The sequence below is a fragment of the Halichoeres trimaculatus genome, unplaced genomic scaffold (genome assembly GCF_033239565.1).
Source record: "Halichoeres trimaculatus isolate MK-OKI-2021-1 unplaced genomic scaffold, fHalTri1.1 fHalTri1_scaffold_23, whole genome shotgun sequence".
Classification (NCBI taxonomy): Eukaryota; Metazoa; Chordata; class Actinopteri; order Labriformes; family Labridae; genus Halichoeres; species Halichoeres trimaculatus.
This window is the reverse complement of record NW_027437201.1, coordinates 19,065,609-19,091,447: the sequence shown is the minus strand read 5'-3', so window position 1 is coordinate 19,091,447 and position 25,839 is coordinate 19,065,609. Positions and strand designations below refer to the sequence as shown.

At 40.3% G+C, this 25,839-nt stretch overlaps 1 protein-coding gene across 1 annotated transcript in view; it reads right to left on the bottom strand.

Annotated features, from left to right (window-relative positions):
* myo1d (myosin 1D) overlaps positions 1–25,839 on the bottom strand; it is a 118,164-nt gene that overhangs the window by 33,338 nt on the left and 58,987 nt on the right. Inside the window, exons 17-21 of the mRNA XM_074662922.1 lie at positions 14,570–14,793; positions 13,851–13,989; positions 13,650–13,754; positions 13,366–13,479; positions 3,397–3,551 (exon numbers count right to left, since the gene is read on the bottom strand). Coding sequence (XP_074519023.1) covers positions 3,397–3,551; positions 13,366–13,479; positions 13,650–13,754; positions 13,851–13,989; positions 14,570–14,793 — 737 coding nt within the window. The remainder of the gene's footprint in view (positions 1–3,396; positions 3,552–13,365; positions 13,480–13,649; positions 13,755–13,850; positions 13,990–14,569; positions 14,794–25,839) is intronic.

Genomic DNA, 25,839 nt, shown 5'->3' with positions numbered 1-25,839 from the left:
GATCTGATTTTCTGAATGGTTTGGGCAGGAAGAATACTTCAGCATGCAAATAATGAGCCTCCACATCCACAGTCTGCACGCCAGAGTCTGATCCACCAACAAAAGTCTAAACCGAGTCAAAAGGCCTGAATCAAATCAATGAAGAGCCACAGGGTGAAGCAGCAAATCAAACAGGAATGAGGGGCGATGGCACCAGCCAGTCTATCTAATTATTTTCAGTAGCACAGCTGGACTTAATGACAAATCCGATGGGATGAAGCAGATCAAGTGCACCAAGTTTATTTGGGGACAAGAGCTTCAGCTGGTGCAACTTTTTTTTTTACATGCAATCAAAGAAAGTGTAACAGAAAGAAGTTAGGTAACCGAGTGATCTCAAAGAGCCTGACACGACCCTGACAGCCGACGCAGGACAGGACATAGATGGCAAAAACAGTGTCTTAAAATTGTAGCCCTGTATTGTTTTCAGAGTAGCTTGTTTTTTTTCATCAGCGGAAGATTTTCTCCGTCTAATAGGAGGAGGAGCCTCAGGATGCACAGAATGACTCAGTGGGATGTCTACAATTTACGTTAAAGGTGAAAAAATTGGGAAAGTCAGAACACATGTGCAAGATTCTGGGAACATTTTGGGAGTTTGTGCATGTGTGAAAGCAGCTGGTGTGTGTGACAGTGTGTGTGCATGCTGCCTAGGTGACAGTCATCCTCTCTTGGGCCTGATTCCCTGAAGGAGTGAAAGAGGATGAATGAAACCTCTTTATTCACAAACAACCTACAACTTTTCACACGTATTCGTCAGGAGGATGCTAGAAAACACTGATCAGGAAGTGAACTGTGTTTTACCGACCAACTGTCCTCTCCAGCAGAGGCAGAACATTTGGATAAAACACTGTTAATATCTCCTGACAGCATCTTCCTTTCTTACATAACAGACTCACCTTTTACTTGAACTGGAAGGTATTTTTAAACGTCGATGTGAAACATACAAAAGAGGTGATGTGAGCTCAACTTAAGGTCAGTTTGGTGTTCCAGGAAGTGTGTGGGTGTTTGATTTTACTGATGTGTAAGCGGGGAAGACGAGCAGGCCGACTGCTGAGAGAGTAACCTGATGTGAACTGAATAAAGCTCTGGAGAAATGCTGAAAATCTGCCTCTTATCCACGTTTCTGTATCCCTGAAAATCCACAAACAACACAGGAGCTTCTGCAGACGACGTTCTGGTTTGTAACGAAAGGAAACAAAAGACTTAAGCACTTGAGTGGAGACCGAGCACGTGACTGGATTCAGTAAGTTGTTGTGTTTAGGAGAGAAATATGGAAAGAAGAGTCCTGAAATGAACCTCGGGTAACAAATGGGAAGAAGTATTTGCATCTTTCTTTTTTTCTGCACTCAGGAGTAAAACTAATCGCAGCCTTTACAGTGACGAGCCCTGAGGAGATCTTTAACCCTGATTAAATGAACACAATGCTTCACGTTAGGACAGATGTGACTGCACATCATCCTCTGCTGCAGCTGTTAAGGCTGAGGAGTGAAGCCTTGTAAATATTCAAACACAAGAATACAGCGCAGACAGAATTTACACTGCAAAAAAATGAAGCCTTATCAAGTGTTTTTGTCTTATTTAAAGTAAAAATTGTCTTGTTATACTTGATATGGGCCACATTCAGCTTAGCAGTATAGAAAATGTCTTGTTTCAAGTTATTTAAAGATAAAAATACAAACTTAATACAAGAAACTTTCTCTTGTTTGGCAGATTGGCAGATCTTTTATAACCTGACACACTAGACAGACAGTTTTGTATTAGGGATAGACCAATTATCAGCCGGGCCAATTATTGAGGCCGTTATTTGGCATTTTGAAGCATATCGGCATCTGCCTTTTTTTCAATTCGACGGCCGATAAGAAACAAATTTAAAACTGTGTTGTTGTGGCTCTGATGCAGCCACTCCGCTGTCTAGAGTCACTACTCAGTCCCCAGCACTGTCCCATCCACAGTATCATCTGATCGGTTACGAGCAGAGCCATGGAGAGCCAATCAGTAGTGCAGTTATCACGGTTATTGCAGTTAAACTGAAATTTTGGAAAACTTTATTTACTGTAGAAAACTTTAGCTATTTATTTTTTAAGTTTTTCATTTATCTTAAAAAACATGCAACAACATATCGGCTTCAAATATCAGTTATCGGTCTCCTTGACAAATAATCGGTATCAGTATTGGCCCCGGAAAAATCCATATCGGTCTATCTTTATTTCGTATATCTGTCACGGAAATATTTTACTAGTCCATCTGGGTAGCAGCTTTTTGGATTTGTTTTCAGAGGCGGGACCTTAAAAAAAAATCAGCAGCTGGTGATTGGACGACCGTTCTGATTGGCACACCACCACAGACCAATCCACATTAAGCCACGGTATGACGTAGCTTATGTGCGCTGCTGCTTAGAAACAATAGACAAACAACTACAGGAACACGAGAAACAGCCGTGATAACTGCGTTAGACGACTGCTGCTGTTTTTGTTAAGTTAACTTCAGAGTCTAAGGAGCGCTGTCAAGTACAAAAGTCTGCTGACGTCACATCTGCTCATCACTTCTGCTGGTCCCGCCTCTCTTCCCTGATTGGGCTGGTCAGCCTGGCAAGATGGATCTGCAGGATTTCTGAAACTGAATCAGGCAGGTCCATCTGCTCTGCAAGGTTAGATTTTTTAACTTGTTACCAAAAATTCAGACCTCATTTTGTTTTTAAACAACTTGAAATAAGACATTTCTCCGGACTGGTCAGATGAATGTGGCTCATATTAAGTCTAAAAAGACATTTTCTACCTAAAATAAGACAAAAACACTTGATAAGATTTCAGTTTTTTGCAGTGTACATCTTGCACTCTGTGCACCCAGGAGTTAATTAATCTATTAACTGATGTTTCTCTGCATCTAAACCCTTAAACTCTACTCGATGATGCTGCTTCTCTTCTCTTTTGTTCTGTATAAATCAAGCTCAATCCTGTCTTAGTCAAGCTGCAGTCGTTCATTTATTGAGACCTTGCTCAAAAGTTTTGATGACACTCTAAGTTTTGTATTTACTGCAAACAAACACAGTGGATCACTTTTTTCAACAGCAAAGTAACCAATGTCAGCCTGCACAGCTCTCACCATGTCTTGTCCTCTTATGCTCCTGAAAGTAGAGCACTCTGAAGGACGCAGGGTTTCAGTGAGGACTCTCTTTTTGATAACTGAAAGTGTTTTTATCGGAGCAGTAAACAGGGAGAAAAACGAGCCGACCTTGCCATGAATTTAAGGTAACCAGAGGACTGTTATTCCTGTTTTTCTGAACACTTCAGGACATTTCAACAGATGGAAATACCAAGCACTAGTGCCTCTTGCTTCCCACTTGTTCCCTCCACCTCGTACCTCTTGAAGTGGCTGAGCAGGGTCCCGACCAGCTCCCCGATGCGGCTCTCATTGGTGGGCACCATGCCCTGCAGGCACACCACCAGGTCCCGGTTGTCCTTGGTGTGGAACACGACCAGCTGGTCCTTCCCGGGGGACACGCTCACTCCAGTCACCTGAGACAGAGACAGGGAGACCGGATGCACAATTAAACACAGAAAACATCAACACACGCTGAGCAGGCACTGAAACACAAACATGAGAAGGAAGATAAACACACGAGCAGAACATCAACCGCCACAGATTAACAGCAGATAGACTCAGAATATGATCTGTTGTGCACCAGACGATTCCCACAGGAAGTAACAGGAGAAAACCTGAGTTTGTTTTCAGCAGTTTCAGACTCGACTGTATGAACTAAACCAGAGCAAAAACACTGAAGTCCAGCATCTGTTGGGGTTTTGGCTTCCTCCCACTGGAAGCTTAAATTAGCACCTGCAGTAAAGATTTATTGATTGCAACCCAAAGGCTCCATCGACTTTTTCCACCCAGATCCCCTAAAGGACAAACCGCTGGGGAGCAGTCGCTCTAAAAGGTGAATTCCTGTGTTTGCGGTTGAAATGTTTTTGCTCTACAGGTCTCCTCCGAGCCGATCCAACCAGAGGAAACCGATATCTCTACCTGTAAACACATCTGAGGAGGAGAGAGGGCTCATTAAACTGCACATTTCAGTCTATTTACCCTCCGTAAAACTGTTATTTCTCCTCTTTAAAGCTCAGCTCTCCTCTATCTTCTCCTCCCTTTGGTTTTAAGCTGTTTATTCCTCTCTTAATTTGTCTTTCAGGCGGCGTTTGTTGAAGAAACAGCCACAGGGCAGCCAGTCAGGTGCATTAATATCCTTTCACCAGACTGCGATGCTGAGACTAATTCACCATCAGGGGAGGACAGGTTTTTACCGGCAGCCAAACAACCAGCTAGCTGCAACATGCTGCCTGTGACTTCCCAAACAAACACTTCACGTAATCACCGTGAATTAAAGCCTGGAGCCGCGCCTCTTGCCGAGCAATCCACCCGCAGTTAATTACGAGGAGACGATTACATTTACATTTATATTAAAGGCTTAATTGATTGGAACGACAGTCAGCGTTCTAATGAGCGGCGTAATGATACGTTCTCATTGGTTTCCTTGTCTAATTTCTCGTCTTGATTCACCAAATTAGTTTCAGAAAGTTGGAAGTCTGTAAGAGGCATTTATCTGCCCAGCCATCTGCTCAAGTGTTTGTCTGTCCGGGACACACAAATCCACCAAAACTTGAGGACCATGATGAGTTTCATCAGTGCGATACGACCAAATCTCTCTGAATTGTGTTGGTAATTAAAGGGTCTGGATTCTCTGAGAGTTTCAGGCTCTTTTTCTGCTCTGATTCAGACAAATCCTGTAAAATATTTGTAGCACCCCAGCATCTCCACTTCTATTTAACATTTCTGAATTCTTTTCCATCATTTAAATATCAAGTCCAGACTAGTCGATCCCAGAGGACTCTTTGCTGATGCTTGTTAGCGTTTATAAACGCCATGACCCCGAGCTGCGTCGCCTGTGGGTCTTTATTTGGTGGATCAACATCCTGTGTGTGAATCACTGTGCTCTGCTCTGGTTGTCATGATGAGGACTTTAATTTGAACAGCAGGTTCTCCCAGTTTACTCCAAAGGGAGCAACTTAGTGGTTATATAACGGCCTCAGCACATCATCCTGTTCAAACACAAAGGGGGGAGGCAGGGAGCAGTGAGGCTCTGAGGTTATAAAGTGATAATATGATGAGCGAACTGAGGCGCTGACGGCAGCAGAGCGATACTTTGTCAAGTTTATGAGGTTAAAAAAAGTCTCATTAACTTTTGGATGAATGAATTTTATAAAGAGTTTCTATTTCTGATTCATCTCATTCTGATCCTGCTGATTCCTGTTTACAGGAATAAAAAGACTTCACTAACAGGAAAATGTTTGAAAAACCTCAGTTTTAAAAACATATTTACTTTTATTTAGATTTTTTATAGATGTGTTGTTCTCATCCATCCTTAACATCAATCCATACCATAACCATCCTTCTACTAATCTGTCCATCTATTATCCATCCAAAGGTATCCAGACATCAATCAGCTGTTATTATGAACTCCATCCTACTATAAATCTTTTTATCCCACTTGTAATTTATCCGTTCATCCATCTATCAATCATTTGTTCATCCATTGTTTGAACCTCTTTCATTCATTCATCAAGCAATAATTAATCCATCCATCGTTTAAAACATCTATTTTTTGTCCATCCATTATCCATTATCCATTCATCCATCCATCCATCCATTATCCATTCATTATCCATTCATCCATCCATCAATAATCCATCCTTTTTTCCGTCCAACATTTATGTATATACCCATCAATTCATCCCTCCATCCATTCTTCTAACTCCATCCTTTTAACATCCATCCAGCCATCCGTCCATCCATTAATTCCTTCTATCCAACCATCCATCCATTCATCTATCCATCCATCTTTTTCTATCCATCCATATATTTTTATTCATTCATACATCCATCATTTATTCATCCAACAATTATCCATCACACATCCATGCATCAATTTTCTATCTCTCCATTATCCATCCATCCACCATTCATCCATCCATCCATCAATAATCCATCCTTTTTTCCGTCCAACATTTATGTATATACCCATCAATTCATCCATCCATCCATTCTTTTTGCATCCTTCCTTCTAGCCATCCATCCATCCATTCATCTATACATCCATCATTTATTCATCCAACAATTATCCATCATCCATCCATTCATCAATTTTCTATCTCTCCATTATCCATCCATCCATTATCCAGTCATCCATCCCTTCATCTATCCATCCATCCATCCATCCAGCATTCATTGATCCATCCATCCATCTCTTTTATTCATCAATAATCCATCACCTCATTAATTCATCCATCCATGCCTTTTTTCTCCATCCATCCTTTTCCATCTATTCATTCATCCAACCATTCATCCATCTATTTTTAATCCATCCATATATTTTTATTCATCCATCCATCCATCATTTATTTATCCAACAATTATCCATCATACATCCATTCATCAATTTTCTATCCCTTCATCATCCATCCATCCATCTCTTCTATCCATCCATCAATCATCCATCTCCCCATTAATTCATCCATCCATCCATCTGTTTCCATCCATCAATCCATCCAACCAATCTTTTTTTGACCCTTTAATTCCCCTTTTTTCCATCCATCAGTCCATTCACCATCCATCTATCCATCCATCCAACCACTTATCCATCCTTGTTTCTATCCATCCATATTCTTTTATTCATCCATCCATCATTCCTTCTGTTTCACTTTTCACGAGCCAACTTAAAGTCTATTTACAGAATAACCCATCTATTAGTCTTTTCTATTCCAAATCAGTTCACCAGTTTATCTTTCTGTCCATCTTTCCACCCATTTTCTGTCATCCTCCACCAATTTTCCATCCATCAGTCCATGTATTTAGCGACTTTTCCTACCATCTCTCCATCTTTCTATCTATCATCAACATATTCATCCATCCCCCATCCCTTTACTTCTCCTCGTACTTCTGCCTCTGTAGACAGCAGCAGACTCTGATTGAGCTTTGTTTCAAATCACAAACCACAGCTGCACATGTGGAAACCAGGAAGGTGAAGTCTGTACTGTAACCCTGAGGCTGTGGGCTGGTGGAGGGTTCTGGAAAAACAGACTCACGTGGTGAGAAAAACGAGGGAATGGGGAGGAAAAGAAGATGAGGAAGAGCGAGAGCCTCAGGGATCACAAACAAGCCTCACTGGGAAAGAGGAGAGAGGGGAGCAGAGCACGCCTGAACGACACCAGACATCAGCTGATCTGCTCTGCTGCTCGGTATCCATGACAACACTGTCTCCTGGGAAGTTGGCATGACAACAACAGGAAAAAGAGAAGCGGCGCTGAGGAAGAGGAGAGAGGAGAGGGGAAAGAGGGGAGGGGGTGCGACGGGGCTGGGTGAAGGGGGGAGGAAGAAGAAGCTGGAGTGGAAGGAGAAGAAAGATGGTGAAGAAGCAGGGGATGAGTCACTGAGGCAATGATCAAAACACATAAATGTTATTTGAGTAGAAAACAATCAACTGAGCGCGCTTTGCTGAATATGCATTTATTATAATGTTTATTTACAGACCCTGGAGGGAAATGTTGAATCTTTAGGTGTGGGCAGGTAACAGCAGGGGAATTTTTTTTTTTTTTTGTAGAGAAATGTTGAACAAAGATGTTGAACCAGAGAGAAATCAGTCAGTACGGAGAGCAAAAGCAGGCTGATTTTTGTTTGATATAAGTTGGCCTCTGTTTCCTTGGTCATAACTGTTAACTTTTACAAACAGACTCACAGATAGGTGGTGGATAAAACTCGCTCGAGAAGTCGCAGTAACTACACTTCTACATGGCAGCCGAGGGGATGCTGCAGTTAGCCTATCGATGCTAATCAACAACCAGCTAACTACTTTCCCCTCTGTGTGACCTTCTCCGATCGATATGGTCCTCGTCACGCTTCAGCCCTCAGGAAATCTCTATCCTACCTCCTCCCCTCCTTTGCCATCTCACCTTTGCACCTCTTCACGTTGAGCTCCGGTCACACACTGAGTTTGACATTTACTGTGTGACAAAGGCCAGGTGTTGTGTATGGATTCTGCAGGGCACAGATTTTAATCAGCATATGGTGGTGAATGAAAATGAGAGAAGTATTAAAGAAGGGGGTTAAACTAGATTGAAATGTCTCGACTCTCTGGTACGTACATGTCTACTGAGAGCCACAAACAGCACCAACGGCTCTCCATACGCCATGTGAGCCTCATCTCTCAGCTCAGTGTGTCGCTCATTGTGCCTGAACAATCACTAAAAGTCTCCTTATCTCACGCTGCTCTCCCTCTCTGCCACCATCTGTCCGGACTCCATCCCCACGCCTCACCTCCAGATGCAGACGCAGCCTCTAGGTGTGCCTCTGCGCTCTCTAATTCCCTCCTGTCATTCCGTCAGATTGAACACAGAGGCGTCTTGTCTGAGGCGTCACCACACACGGGGCCTCGTATCTCACTCATCTCAGCAGCCAACGGGGGCGTCCCCGCCTCAGAGATTAATCCATTACACCTTCGCTTCCTGCCTCATCTCTTCCTCACCTCCAAGGTCAGAGGAGGGGAGAAACTGCGTAAGCAATATTTGAGTCACAGAAAGATGGCTTCATAGGAAGTATCACAACATCTGTTGATGTAAACACAGCTTTGCTCTCTCTGCTTGTTACTCAGGAATAGAAATCTGACCATTTCTAAGATTCTCTGCTCCTATTTGAAGAGTGAGGGCAAAAAAATGCAGTCACATCCTTATGTGGGTGTTTCAGAGCTAAGACTAAGTTTTAGGATCCCCAGGTTTCAGTCACATTAAGGAAAAGGATTTAGCTGAAACATGTAAGTGTAACAGTTTAAGAAAAGGGCTCCAAGCTGCAAAGTCTGGAAACATTCCTCAGAGAGTTTGGTCCATATTGACATGATATCATCACCCAGTTGCTGCAGATTCACCACATCCCAAAGGGGCTCTACTGGATTGAGATCTGGGGACTGTGGAGGACATTTGAGTACAGGGAACTCATTGTCATGTTGAAGAAACCAGTCTGAGATGATTCCAGCTTTATGACATGGAGCGTTATCCTGCTGGAAGTAGCCATCAGAAGATGGGTACACTGTGCTCATAAAGGGATGGACATGGTCAGCAACAATACTCAGGTAGGCTGTGGACTTTAAACCAGGCTCAGTTGGTACTAAGGGGCCCAAAGTGAGCCAAGAAAATATCCCCCACACCATTACACCAGCAGCAGCCTGAACCGTTGATACAAGGCAGGATGGATCCATGCTTTCATGTTGTTGACTCCAAATTCTGACCCTACCATCTGAATGTGGAGCAGAAATCCAGACTCATCAGACCAGGCAACGTTTTTCCAATCATCTATTGTCCAGTTTTGGTGTTGCTGTGTGAATTGTAGCCTCAGTTTCCTGTTCTTAGCTGACAGGAGGGTCACCCGGTGTGGTCTTCTGCTGCTGTAGCCCATCTGCCTCAAGGTTGGACGTGTTGTTTGTTCAGAGATGCTCTTCTGCAGACCTCGGTTGTAACCAGTGGTTATTTGAGTTACTGTTGCCTTTCTATCAGCTCCAACCAGTCTGTCCATTCTCCTCTGACCTCTGGCATCAACAAGGCATTTTGTCCCACAGAACTGCTGCTCACTGGATATTTTCTCTTTTTGGGACCATTCTCTGTAAACCCTAGAGATGGTTGTTGGTTAAAATCCCAGTAGATCAGCAGTTTCTGAAATACTCAGACCAACAACCATGCTGCGTTCAAAGTCCCTTAAATCACCTTTCTTCTCCATTCTGATGCTTGGTTTAAACTGCAGCAGATCATCTTGTCCATGTCTACATGCCTAAATGCATTGAGTTGCTGCTATGTGATTGGCTGATTAGAAATTTGCATTAACGAGCAGTTGGACAGGTGTGCCTAATAAAGTGGCTGTTGTGTGTATACATGCTGTCTCCCTACCAATACATGTGAGAAAAATCGCGATTCAACCTTTTCCTAAACTCATTTAGCCCTAGTTCTGGACAAAGATCCAGTCTTGTGCGTAATTGTCCCAATCAAGCAATGTCAAAGCTCAAATTGTACACAGTTTAGAAAAAGTGAACTGCTCAGACATTTATTCATAAATTTAAGAGGTTTACGTCCTTGAATATTCCTCTAATATCACCCGTGATATTTACCAGTTTCCAGGAATACTCAAAATACCAGCCTGTTACCAGGAAGTCTGATATGAGTGGTATTTAACACTCAACAATAGAGCAACTAAGCATATTTTCTGAAATGTCAAGCTGGTTTGCTTCCACAAAAGGAGCACATGTCAAAAATAATACAGCAGAATCTGAACAAAGGAAAGACAAAAGAAGGAATTTCAGCCTCAAATGCAACTGTCTATGTTAGTGTTTGTAAAAAACAAAAACCAACCAACAGCAAGTATCATGGAGTCAACAGAGCCACACACACAAATACCACCCCGGGCACATTTGCCATGGAAACAGCCTCATGTGCAGGGTGCATGTAGCTGCTTTAATGGCCTATCACAGAGTGAACATGAATTAAAAGCAGCCAATTGTGGAGCTGAATGAGATCTTTGCATATCGACATGTTGTCACATAATAAGAGAGAGCAGAGATGATATCTGTCCCCCTTCAGTCACAGCTTCAGGACGACACCACCTGAATACTGATGTAAGGTAACTCATAATATATACATACTGCCTCTTTCAGGCATCGTCAAGTGCTCTAGATGTGGCTGAAATGATACAAATGTACAGTAGGAGAATATAAAACATAATCCTATTAGATCACTGCCTCTTCAATAATTAAACTGGACGATTCATACACTTTAGTCCATTATAGCAAGCTTTCAGAGCTCTCCTGCTGATATGCAGTAAAGTCTGAGTATAATGAGGAAGTCTTTGTAATAATCCTTCCCAGAAGCGGTATAGTCTATAGCATAGAGTTAATCCAGCCACAGTTTAAATTGCTGCTCCTCATATATATGTGTGTTTCTCAGCGGGGCAGGTTAAAATAGGTCTTTAACCAGACCTACATTACTGCCCTCAGGTCTGCTGAATGTTCCCACGCCTCAAATCAAACACTGAAGGTAGGATTTGATCTGATTTGCTGTTGAGATGCGAAAAATACTTTAAAAAGCTCCACACTGAGATTTCCTCTGTTTTTATAAACATTAATACCTGTGGTTTATTTTTGATGCTCTCAGCTTGTTATCTGGCAACTGTTTTAAAATATTTATCATGACCATAATTGGTTTTTAAAATCACATTTGTACATCAAGATTCACAAAATGAATCCTCAAAGCTTTGCAGGAGCAGTGTCTAAATGCAGAACATGTGCAGTACACTTCATGTGCATGTGTTTTATCAGCTGCATATGGATCTGTGATTATATATGTGGAAGCAGCTAGAAGAGGGCACCATTTAAAACCACATACTGAGACAAACTAAACTAAACCGCTTGGTGGGAAGGGGCTTTAGATTACCATACATTCTGTTACATTCCATTACAAAACCTTAAGTTACCATAAGTCTTATAGATGACATTACACAAAGTCTTGTAATGAAAGTACCAGAATTCATGGTAATATAAAATGAGATACTGCACCAAATTAAGTCACTATATCAAATGACATGATTTAAGTACCATAACTTAATCTAAAAGAGTTCATGGTTAATGTAAGGCATTGTTACATTAAGGCACTTTATATTATATTACATTAAAAAAAGGTGACATAACGTAAAGAAACGTAAAGTAGTGTAACATAATGAAGGGTATTGTAACATTAGGTACTGTAGTGTGAGTAGTAGTAAAATGATATAACAGCACACAGCATAACCTATGGCAAAGTAACATAACATAAAGTAATGCAATTTAAAGTAATGTACAAAGGGTACAACAAGTTGTGTTTTTCCTTTAATGTAAACAAAGCATCTTATTTTTTTCAACTTTTTACCTGTAACAGATTATGGAGACCTTTTGTACGTGCATGCTCTTGCACAGTGTCTCCCTATGGTGGATACTGCCTACCATGGCTCTTTGAGGTTTATAACATAATGTAAACCTCTGACTCAGCAATGTGAGTTGTACTCTGGGGTTGGATGACCCGCTTTGGCGACCCGAAGGCTCACACGTTGGTACACTTTTATCTAGAAGGCAGTTCTTGGTCTGCTTCCCCACTATTAATGAGTTTTTATCATGAAGAAAGGTTCTCAGAACCTCTTTATGCTCTCTGTCCCAAACGCTCGAACTGAAATTGGGAAAAGGGCTTTTGGGTGTTCTGCACCCAAAATCTTGGAACCAGCTGCAGAAAGACTTAAAGCTCAAGGAGCTGGTGTCTTTGAATTTTTTCAAATCTAAAATGAAAGACATGGAGGCTGGTTCTATAAGACGCCAGTTTTTTTTTAGCTCAGTTGTCTGAACAGTTGTTTCCTAGTGTGTGATTTTAATCCATTATCTTGTGTTTTGTTGACTGTGCTTTGTCTCTTTTTGTGTTTCCTGTCTGTAACTTTGTGGTTTTGCTGCTGGTCTTGGCCAGGTCTCCCTTGAAAAAGAGGTTTTTTAATGTCAGTGGGACCACCCTGTTTAAATAAAGGTTAAATAAAATAAATAAATGTATCCAATCACATGGATAGTGTAATATATATCATGTTTTTTTAATATTTAACTGTTTTAAGTTTTATAACACCTCACTGTGTCTAACTGTGTTGTACTGTGTCTTACTGTGCTGTTCCAGATTGTGTCTGGCTGTGTCGTATTTTATTGTATCATAATTACAATAATTGTAATTATGATATAAATACATATTGTACTGTTTTATAGTGTAATTTTTTGCATCCTCCAGACTGTATATTATGTTATGAGTGTCTTGTTGCACTTACCGTATTGTGTTACACTGTATTATGTCTTTTTATTTTATTTTGTATTAAATAATATCATAATGTCTTAAATCCTGAATATTTATGTTAAAGTATTGTTGAGATGAAATGTTTTTTTTTATTGTGGAATAAAATGAACTTTAGTTTTCAGCAGCATGTCTTTGAAGGTTAAAGTAGTCATGTAAGTACTTCTCTGCCGCCCACGTATGCGTGTGTGAAATGTACTTTTCTATCAATCAAAAGCAGTTCTGATATAACACCAGCATGTAAAACGATGACTCACACCAGCAAGACTTTTTTTCAAGTCTGGGGATTAGTAACAGCTCTTTGAAGATCTGTGTTCAGATGATGTTGCATAAAGGAAATGTCTCATCGAGCTGATTTAACACCTCATGTTTGGAAGATAAAGTAAAGGTGTCATACGTTGTAGAGGGGGATGCTCTTCATGGGTTTGTACTGCTTCAGGGGGTCCATCTTGTACAGGTGGCGGTCTGTGATGAGCACAGTCCGGTCCTCCGCCTTGTGGAAACGGTTGATCTGTGAAACACAAAGCCCCTCATTAATCACACTGCAGGATCAGCGCTAACCTGCTAACATCCAAACACCCTGCAGGGAGATTCAGCAGAGCGCGAGTTTGTTTGTGTGTTTGTACAAACGGAAACATGTTGTGACTGTGTGTGCACGCTGCTATCAGGGGGGTAATTTACCTTTCGCACATTGCAGGAGAATAAAACTCTCATGAACTTGTCTTTACGCTGCAGCTCGCTGGAAACCAGAGTGAAAGACGAGGCAGTGTCTGGGCTGTCCTGCTTCTGTTGGACACAAAATCAGAAGATTGTGTTGAAATCAAATCATTTTCATTCGTGCAAAAAAACATGATGTCGTTTTCTCTAACTCTTCCTACTCACCAGGTAGTTTCCTTCCCAGGCCCTCTGCAGCCCTAAATCAGCCCTCTGACCCTTCAGGGCCTCCAGACAGGCTACCTTAGCCCTCACCTGCAGAGTCTCTTCTGGAGACAGACCTTTTATCAGCGTCCACGCCCACCACCTGGAGGAAATGCATCAACACACACACAGGGAGAAAAGTGTAAGAGTGGAGGATAATCGACTTCTTCTCTCCTGCACACGGCCTCTGTAGCTCAGTCTGTGAGAGCGGCTGCAGACCCCAGCTGTGCTCTGCTTATTGGCCTTTCACTCACTGATCCTGACAGCCAACATCATTCTGTGGGAAGGCGATTTTCTCACTGTGCTCGGCTTCAAATGAGAAAAAGTAAACAAACAGGCGCTGGGATGAAAGACAGCGATGAGTCTTTGATGGAGGAGAGAAAATCAATGCCCAGTGGGAGCCAGAGGCAGGAGGAAACATGTGTAAGTCGGTTCAAACGGACTCATCTGGATGTAAAATAAGACTCCGGGCCTGCAGACCCTCCTGAGGTCGGATCCATTTTTTTGTTCAGAAAATTTTCTCTTTGAAAGAAACTTTGTGAGGACTTATTTTGTACTCAGCCTCTTTAAGCTGCATGAAGGAGAACAGGTGGTTTATTGTTAGACACAGTTAAATGCAGACTCCACAGCTGCTCCATGAGCTAACACTGAAACACCTTGAAGTTGTTAAACTGTCTGCGCACCTGTTGTAGATGCTTCTGAGGTTCTCCTCAAACTTTCTCAGCACTTTGGGAGGCGTTGGCCACTTCACGTGTCGGCCGTAATCCTTCATAGATCTCACGTTCTTGAAGCGGCGGTTCACCTCCTTGATGTACGACTTCACCTTGTAGCGTCGGTATGCGCGAAGGATGGTGAGAGCTGCTTTCATCCGTCGGTATCTCATCCTGGCGAGGGTTCCCCGCCACACCTGGAGACACAGGACAGAACGACCAACATGAAACTAAAGTTAAACTGTGGATTTCAATCTTTGTCATGTATAACCATCAGGCTCAAACTGGTCCACACGAGACTGAATCTAAAATGTATGTGACCTATTTAAAGAAAATAGAGTGATGCAGCTGCAGGCAAAGAACAAGCAACACCTGATTTCACAGCACACCTCTTTTTTTCCCACCTCAACAACACATCATCTCTGTGAAGATGAGGGTGATGATGATGTACGCTGTTGGTTACAGATACAGTGACACACAGACCTGGATACATGTTAACAAGAGAGCACTTTCAGGCTAAAAAGCTGAAACCACCTGTTGGTGAAAAGGATCTGTGAGGTGAAATTTAAAGCTACTTGAAAAGCTTTTAAGAGTTGTCAGGTCAGTGTTCAGTTAACAGCAGACGTTTCATGGTCCAAGGTCCTTCAGCTGAAAGTTCTGGAGCTTTGATTTTCACTTATGATGACTCTTTGGACCTTAGACTTTTAGGATGCAACTTCCCTGCCTCTAAGAGAGAGTTTGTGCACTTTTTATATATATTTGGTATCTCATTGACCTCAAAATTACTTTCAATTTAACTTTGTGTTTGAAACTATGAGCAATAACAAGCTGCAGCCTAAGTAGGACGTCTGATTTCTGGACAAAACCTCAGATTTTTTTTTGTTTTTTTTGGACAACTTTTAGTGTACAATTTCTTTTTAAACAATAATTTAAAGAAGGTGGGGAGAAAAAGAAAAACTTCAAATTTTGTCTGCTCCTTTTTGTAAAAGGTAAAAGGAGTTAAATCGGTGATTTGACAGTAGCAAAGTTTTCTATGTTCTGACTTTCATTTGTCTGTAGATTTTTCTTGTTTATTCTTTTTTTGAATGCTCAATTTTTATTTTTATCAATGAAAATTAGAAATATGGGTTGAGAGGTACCTGAAAGATTGACAATAGCTATTGTATTTGCGGACAGATTTATTTGTTGCTCACTTTGAAGAAGCTGTATAATTATTTTTCATTTATTTATTTTTTTCATTCATTTATTTTATTTCATTTTATTTATTTATTTTATTTAATTTATTTATATTATTTATTTATTTTATTTTATTTATTTATATTATTTCATATTATTTATTTATCTTATTTTATTTATTTATTTTATTTATTGTATTTCATTTTATTTATCTATTTAGTTTCATTTCATTTATTAGTTTATTATTTTATTTATTTTTATTTTATTTTTTCAATTGAATTTATTTTATTTTTTACCTCTTGGGATTCTCCTCTTTATGTGGTTGCAAATGTTGCCATGAATTTTGATTACAAATTTTGAATGTTTGCCAAACTTTAAATGATTCCTTGTTAAGTTGTGACTATGATTTATCAACTGAGATTTGTAGATATAAATGAGCAAAGCTGAATAAAATGTAAAAAAAAAAAAAACCCACAACATTAAAAAAAAAAAAAAAAGTAAAAATTAATAAATTAATCTCCCTAGCTGCGCTTCCAGTCTTTGGTTGTTCAGAGGGTACATTTAAAAAGACTTCATTTCTGTGTAAAATAAAAGCAGTGATTATTCTATTAGTATTTCTAGAATGGAGGTATGGAGAAACATTTAGATTTTATTTATGTGATCACTTTATGGTCTTAAGCTGCAGTGATTAACAGCTAACCATAAAAAGGTACAGCCTCTGCACATAAATAAGAACCACGAGGAGCGAAGAAACTCACTGTAACCATAAATAAACTTCATAACACTGTAAAAGCTAATCTTTATAAAAGTGCGTCTCAGCTTCTTACTGCTGTTTTTATTATTAATAATTACAGACTGAAAATGTGTTTCATTACTCATCATTAGAGCATGTTTAAAGGTTGGTTTGTCTCACATCAGTGCGTGTAGATTTTAATAACACACATTCAAACCAAAACAAGAGCTAAATTAAGAATCCCTCTCCGCTCGCCTGGAACCAAACATCGGTGAGTGGCCATCAGACCCTCTATAACATGAATAATAGATGGAAGTGAGACCCCAGGGAGCAGTAACTCCTGATCTCCCCCCTCAATAAAATCACCACCATATGCTGCCCTTCTACTGTACACCCTCCTCTCTCTCACACACACACAAACACACACGTCTTAATTATTAACAAAACCGTTCAACTGTATCTCACCTTAATAACCTGCAAAAGAGTCTGTTTAAAGTCACAAACCAACAGACATGGGCTAAAGCCAGAGCTGCATGCTGCACCGCAGGCTGGCTCCAGTATGAGTCTAAATGAGGTGCAGAATAATCACGGGGAGAATAATTTAATCTTCTAGAAATGTGAGGGTGGCCCAAGGCGATGAGAAGGAATTCTCATATTTGCATTTTTAAAGTGTGGAGGATCCAGTTTCACCTGATGAGGCTGGTGAAGTAATAACTGGCTGAGGAGAGGAGAAGTCATGCAGCTGTGGATGATGGAAGAATCAGAGTCAGACTCTGCAGGACATATCTTTGTCTTTTGAGGACGCAACTTAGTTCATCCATCGAGTGATGAGGCTTGGAGCCAATGCTGAGATCTCACTCAGAGGTTTCAATCTGAGTAAAAATTTGATTTATCTTATGTAATATGTCTGCTAATCTCAGCTCAGCTGCATCAGGCTACAAGTTGAGGCTACAGATTAAAGCCCACTGACCTGCTTTCTGTGCATGTAATCCCTGATTCTTCAACAGATTTTTTGAGAGTTATAACAAGTGTAACTTGAATATGATGACGTCAGGAGAGGCACAGAATCAGAAAACAAGGGCTTTTGAAAACAAAAAGTATCTACTTAAAGCTCCTGTGATGAATATTTCACTGCTCATGGAACAGACTGAAATCTACACTGAGGTCTCTTTTTCCTACAGCACCTCAGATCTGTGACCATAGTTAAGTTTCGGTTTCTCTTCTCTATGTGTGCTCCTTTCACTCCTCACTGCAAAAAAATGAAATCTTATGTATTTTAAGTAAAAAAAAAGTCTTATACACAACTGATTTGAGCCACATTTAACTGTTCAGTCCAGAAAAATGTCTTATTTTAAGTTATTAAAGGCAAAAATGATGTCTGAATTGTTTTTAACAAGTTAAAAAAATATTACAATGGAGCAAGAAAAATTTGCTAGAATTTTTGCTTAAAACTAGAATAATGTCTTATTACAAGTAACTTTTCTCTTGTTCTATTGGCAGTTTTTTTTACTTGTTACAAGCAATTCAAACCTCATTTTTGTCTTTTACCAACTGGAAACAAGACATTTTTTTGGACTGGTCAGGTAAATGTGGCTCATATTTAGTCTAAAAAGACATTTTCCACTGAAAATAAGACAAAAACACTTGATAAGATGTTAGTTTTTTGCAGTGCTCCCCTGCTCTTCTGTAAGTGTTGCTGGTTTGACCAGTGCAGTGTGAGCTCCATCGGATAAACAACCTGACTTTTAAAAAGTTACAGGAGTTTTGACACAAGTTTGAGACTCAGACCCTAAAATTCTGTCAACAACAGAGGGTGAAGAAGACGTGGATGAACTTTTATTTCTCTAAATCACGTGATCAGGCGCCAAACACTGGGAGCTGTCAGACTATTCACGCTGTAGATGCAGATCCTCAGTTAGCGTGGGCAGTGCTAGCAGGGGCCTTGGAGATATTCCCTTATCAATATTTCTTTTGTAAGTGAGACTTACAGTCCAGGAAATGCGGTACCTTATGGCCAAGCATTGTGCATTAATTTGCGTTATTCTGAGTTTTTGTTTGCTGAGTTTAAGGCCAGTCTCTCCTCCACATCTTATTATCTTGAGTGGTTAAAAGTAAGCTGGAGTTAGCCTTTAAAACATGTTGACAGGTGTCATTCAGCATCCAAACAACTCTTCAGACACTGTATCATTTTATTTTCTTGCTAAATGTTTAACATAATATAACGTCTGTTTTGTTCTTGGATTTTTAAGATGACCTTGAGTGTCTTCAAAGAAATAAAGAATGACATTATTGAGACTACTTCTGTGTTTCTAACAGGCTATGGAGGAAACAAATTTCTCTCATTCTACACCTTCTTGTTGGTTATCTCAAACCTTGCCTTAGAGCTTACAAAAGGGATGTTTGCCAAGTAATAAGAAGTAAAGTAGCTCCTGTGCACTTTGTGATGTATTCATATTTATAAGAAGCAAACAGCATCTGTTCAGGCCTAAAAATAGCTCCTCCAATGCTGCGTTACTGTAAATCTGAGATATAACTTCCCTGGATAAAGGGCAGCAGACGACCTTCTCCTCTGCTCTTCCCTGGTGCTCTGTCTCTGATACATAATGGATGAGAGCCAGAGAAGAGGAGCAGCTCAAATCGAGCCAGAGAGGAATGAACGGGCTGAAGTGTTGTAAATTAGAGGTGTTGAAGATTTGGCTTCATGTTGGGTTTGTTATTGCAGCCTGTGGCCTTCACACAGATCTGTGTCAAGCTGTGAAATCAAACAAAACCTTCATAACGTCACAGATACAGGGTTTAACTTCCATCTGATTGATTCTTAAATGAGTGAATCTATCTTTTAAACTGCGCCAAAGACGTCTCTCAGCTCACACACACACACGCAGCATCCCAGCCCATATGCGCTCATGTGAAACACACTAAACTACAACGTGGCCAAGTTACATTTCCAGAGAGAGCTCGGGGAAGATGTTGCCTGCACGGTTTCCACATGGTGCTCGAGTCTTTGCCAGATCAACAACTGTGTTTATCTCCGCTACAAATCACTAATCACATCGAGGGCCTCCGAGGCTGGAGGGGGGAGGGAGGACAGGAGATAAAAACCTCCATAAAGCATCAATGAATCACAGGAAATGTCTCCACTGTCTTCATTAAGGTGTGTGACAGGTGGAGAGCTGAGAGGCTGGAGTTATGGTGGGGCCACACACACACACACACAAACACACACACACATACACCATAAACATGTTTCCAGACTGGCTGTGATGACGCAGCCCAGCCCGTGAAGATGACACTCGGGGGAATGTGGATAAATCAGGCCAATAACAAGGCCCCTGACGGTCTGCCCTCTTCCTCTCCAGGCCAATAAAGCCATCTGATCATCCTTTCAGAGACTCTGCCATCATGGAGCCCGCCCTCTGCTCCGCCACGCTCCGGGATTTACGAGCTCATCAAAGCCAGATTGGGGGATCTTACATCTCAACAAAGCGGGCAGACTGTTGTTTTTGTGTGTGTTTTATTTGGAGGGCGGCTGATTTGAAATGCATATCAGGTTGAAAAAAATAAAAATCACAAATCGAGCCAGGACGACTGGTGCATCGAGACACACAGGGTCCACTGACCATGAGAAGCAATTTTACTCAGATTTTCATTTCTAAAGCTGAAAACACACCTCAACTCAAGCATTTCTAAAAGCTCAGAAATGGAGAAGGGGGCTTAAAGTACAAAAAGAGGATCATCTGACATAAAAAAGGCAATTAAGTTTTTTTGTTGGATGCCAAAACAATAATCAATCAAACTTATGAGTCTCAAGGCCCTGAAAAAGTCATTTTTTAGTGATTTCTAATTGATAAAAAGAATAAAAATCTCTTCAGACGCAATACGGATACATGCATTTTTGTGACTTCTTTAATGTTTTGTGCGTAAAGTAACTTTTACTTTAATACCTCATTGGTTTAATGCTTGTTGTGTGTTCCTGTTGAGTTATTTTTCAAAATAATGAATTTTCCATCTAACAAAGCTCTAAAATTAAACAAAAAAAAGAGAGGAGCTTTTTTAGCTGGAGACTTTGACAAACATACATAAATATCAACAAATGCATGAGAAATCTTCAACTTTCATGTAAAACCAGCTCATTAGCTCCACAGCAGAGCTGCACCCACCCACCACCTTTCACCTTGCTGTCACCTCCACCTACATTCCCACATGGAAAGACGGATCGGCCGCTCCGTGCCATTGACACACTTGACTGCAATCTGCTGCTGAACGCCTGACTTTCCACATCCTCTGGGGATATCGAGCTGGTTTTCCAGCGACATGCTCGATGCACACGGTGGGCGGAGGGGAGGGAGGGGGGAGGCCGAATCAAAAGTGTGTGACACAATTTAGAGAGGCTGCAACGTGCTGCGGCCACGCGCTGTCACAGAGAGAGTCCGGGCCAGAGATCAGACCAGGATGCATTAGCATAAATCAATAAAGAGCCTCAGTGAGCAGCACACACAGGAACCAACAGCATTCTGTGGCTCTCATTCCTTCAAACAAGCTTTCTGTGTAACGTCAGTCATACATGACAGAGACGTACAGTACAGGACGTGTTCACAGTCTAACTGAAGGGGACAGAGCTGAAGACACGACTCTGAATGGCCCGTCCATCACTGTGATGCGACTGGACAATGTAAACAGGAGGAAGACTTGGTCAGCAGGATGAAGCTGTAGCAGCACATCATTCAAACACACCTGAAAAACAGACGGTTGAGTCAAAACATAAAAACAGGCGGGGGTGAAAACATCAATTATTTTCATCCTGAATTCATCAATCCAGGTTTTGCACAATGAAGAGCATTTCCATGTGACCATGAACAGACTACTGAACGTAGTCATCTTGCAAGAAAGATGTCCAAAAACAATCAGAGCAATGAAAATTTAGATTTTAATGTCAGTTTTTGCAATAATGTCAGAAGACTGAGGAAAAGGTTTGACAGTGTAAAAAAAAAAGGTTAGAACAGGGGTCTGCAAACTGCGATTCTGGAGCCTCGTGCAATAAAACTTTCAAATATTTTTGAGATTTTTTGACTTTTTTTAAATAAAGAAAAAAAACCAAATTATGTACAGATTTTGTGAATTTTTGAAATTCTCCCTAGTTTCATTTTTTTTTATATCTCTGCAAATTGATGCAACTTATTTTTATTTCTTTTTTTACATTTTTGCAAGTTTTTTTTTATTTCTATATATATATATATATTTTGATTAGTTGCACATTATTGTAATTTTGGCATTTTTTACTTAATTTTTTTGGAATATTTGCAAATTTTAAATTTATTTTTCTAAAAAATTGCAAATTTTTGAAATTTAAACATTTTGAAAAATTCTATTGAAATTTTATAAATTTTGTAATATTATGAAATATATGACATTACATAATTTTCATTTTTTCTTTTTTTTTTGCAAATTTATTAAAAAAGAAGACAGTACATCACATGTGCAATTTTATGATTCTTTGGATTATTATTTACTTGATTTTGCTATGTTACTATGTTAAGACTTTTATGCTCTCTTTGATCTTTATTGTGAAGATTAGGTACATTTTTGTGTCTCTGAAATGACGTTAATCCAGGTAGGCTGAGGCAAAATGTCTCTTATGAAAGCAAAGGTTTGTCAGACCTCTGGCCTAGAACTAACACTAGATAACAAACAAGACTTCAATCTACTATAGTATCATGTGTTTTTATGTCATCTTTCAAACATGTTGGGAAAGTACAAAAATTGTACTTCTCCTGTAAATTTTTTGAGACTTTTTTGAGTAGATGTGTGTCCACCACTTTAGTCCATACACAGACATCTTCAAACAATGCCTCAGAAGTTTTTCAGGACCCTTAGTCTGAAACTAAACTGGATTTGAAAATGAAGAAGACATTTTTAAATTTAGTCTGGCCATGAGTCACGAGTCAGTTGCCGTTGAAAAAAAATAAAGACTAAAACAAGGTCACTCACTTTTTAGAGCTACTCTTTTCAAACACTCAGAGCATGTGAGATATTTTTAGGCTCCGAGTCAATCAATGCCGCAACCTTCAGAAATTCATCAAGAACCAAGGCTTGTCCTTTCATAGGAATTTGTTTTTGTGTCTGGAAAAACTCGCAGTAACGCCACAGTCTACATGTTTTCTGACTGAAACTTGTTCTTGTTGCATGGTAAAGGTAGAAATTAAATTTTTTGCAGGAGAGAAGCTCTGGAGCTTTCTTTGAGAACAGAAAAACCACATTTACTCTCCTGAAACCATCGTGCTCAGTCGTGCTGTGGCTTTCTTCCACTCGGATGATAACTGAAGCAGTTTGCAGGTTAAGGAGGGACGGGCAGGATAAGGGATCATGTTTCTGCTGAGGTCAAGCTACAGACGGATCAGATTTGGACAGCTGAGCAGAGAAGAGTCATCACAAGTGTTTTCCTCAAGTAGATTACTCCACTTTCCTGTCCTTTAGAATGTCAACAGCTACAATTTTATCTTTTTCTGCACAATTAATCGCCTTCAGGCCTGACTTATTGGACACAGAATAAAGAAACGAGGCCTCTTTATCCTTTTCAGACCCTTCCATTTAGCTCCTACTCCCCCGTGGCCACGGTGTGAAAGCTGAGACATCAACACTCGCCCGGTCTGATAAAACCCACCGCTGCACCGAGGCTATGTAAAGCTTTGGAAAGCAATTAAAGCAGCAGCTCCGGATGCACAAGGGGGGAGCCTCCGATCCCCGTCATCATGGCGGCTCTGACAAGCGCAGACAGTTAATGTGATGTGGATGGCTGAGCTTGGATTTATGAAATATTCATTTTTCCTCAGAGAAAAGGTGGGGGTGGCCGATGTTTCATTTATAACATCTGTATTTATGTTCTTCTGTATGCCTTGTTTTACGGCTGCTTTTTCTTAAATTGGTGATGATTAAACTGCTCGGTGCAAGAGGAAGACTTCAGGGGTGTGGATGTAGGATTAGACACAGGAGGAGGAAGAGGAATCAATGATGACTCATACAGATTGATGCAAATGGAGTTATACAGATGGATGAATCCTAAACGAATTTAAAACTATGGATAAAGTGATTTTTTACACTAAAAATCTCAAACTTAATGTCAGCGGATTGCCAAGCTGGTGCAACAAAGAAATACACAATATCTGCAAAGAGATGTTTAAGATTCAACAAAACATTTTAGTTTTTACAGATTAATCATTAAATTTAGAGAGAAAAAGAGAAACTAAAGGTATTAAAGTTTACTTTCACCAAAGAGAGGTTGATTAATTTGTCATTGAGCGTTAAAGAGGGTTTTTTTTAAACACTCTCAGTATCCTAAGCGATATATTTCTCATGCATTTTCCCTCAGTCCGACAGGTAAAGTAGTGACAGTTTGGAGACATTTTGGGAGCACGCCCAAAGAAGAAAAATCCTTCTGGCATTAAGACCTAAAAACCACAACCCTCAACAGTAACACCAACCAAAGGTTGATGGTAAGAATAAGCAGATTTGGCAGCCGTGGGACGGATGCAGAGAGAGGGGAAGTGGTCGGATTAAATGATGTCGTTAAGGTGCTCCTACTTATCCTCCAGCTTCTCCCCCCTTCCTCAGGATCCTCAGGAGGAGGTGTGAGGCTGTTAAAAGGGGTTAAATGGGATGATGCATTCAGGAGGCTGCAGAAACAGGTCTGTCTGCTGAGCTGGAGTCAGTTTGAACAATACATTATATATGAAAATGACATGAATGTATCTTAACATAAGATTTGGTTTAATTTTTTTGTGGTAGCATTTATTCCATTTCAACTAGGGATGGGTACCTTTCACATCTGAAACGATGCCCGGTACCTGGCAATTGGTATTTTCTGTACTTTTTTGTGTTTATGTGGTAAAATACACCAATTTGTTCAATAACCAAATGTAATTTCTTCTCAATTTACCAAGGTTATATTTTTCAGTATATAACCTTGTAATGCTGCGTTCATGTCCAGCATGGAAAATCAGCTACCCTACCCTCTAACCCTTCCACTCCCTCACAGTCATAAGGATGTGTTAAGGTACCTACACATGGTACCATTTAATTTTATGTGAATCGGTACCAGGTATCGGTACCTTTCACATTTGAAACAATGGGGTACCGATACCCGATACCTGGCAATGGGTACCGGTACTCAGCGGTACCAATTTTTGGTACTTTTTTGTGTTTATATGGTAAAAAATTCCAATTTGTTCAATAATTAAGTATATATTTTTTCAATTTAGCATATTATTTCTTCAGTATATAACTTACAATGCTGTATTTAACTGCATCAAGTTTGTACCTTACCATTAGGGGTGGAAGAAAAAATCAAAACTCAATAATCGGGATTATTTGATTGACAATATCAAAATCAGAATTCTTTGTCAAAAAAACTTTTTTTTTTCAAATTCAAATTCTTCATTCCTCATTTCAGTCTTTGTTAACAAACTGGTTCAGAGAAAAGTTACCACTTTTCTCCAGCAGGGGGTGAAATGTTTCTCTCTGACCCACGTGATATGCATTTTATGGGAAAATATGGCTCTTGATATAGTCTGTAGACATTAACATCATCATCATTTAACTTCTTCTCATGGTCTGGTGTTAAAAAACAAACTAAAAATCGCAAAAATCATAAATATTGAAGAATCGCAATTTAAATCGAATCGGCATCACAAAAAAACGAACCAAATCCAGAGAATAGCATATCGTCCGATCCTTATTGACCATAATAATGCATCATATTTCATTGTTTGGCTTTGTATTATATCATATTGTGCTTATAAAGAAGTCAAGTTGAAATTTTCACTCCAACTTCTTTTTAGATTTTCTACACAACGCTTGAAAGTGGAGACGGAGATGGAGCACTCGACCCCCCTTCAGGACACAGCTCGATCACAGATTGTGTGTATTTTGAGTGACGGGGCACACTGAGTATTATTATAAATCCAAAAGGCAAACAGAGGAGCAGTAAGAGTGTCTGAGCCTCTGACAGCCCTGGCTCTGTGGTCTCCCTGGCAGAAGGCGGCGTGGTGTGCCAGGTGCTGATAAGGGGATTTCTTGGCGCAGCAGATCAGACTCAGACTGGCCTGTTTGTTTAGGGAGTAACTGCCTGATAGATACAGGAGTCAATTCTGCTGCCACACCAATATTTGACTGTGTGTGTCGGGGAGTGCATACAACACATGTGAAGCTCAGCCTGCACACTCAGCCTTCACATTGATGGAGGGGAGATTAAACGCTGTGGTGTGATGTTTGTTTTGGTGCGACTCCTCTGGGATTTCCGTTCGTTATCATCGCCTGCTTATCCGGCAAGATACAAGAT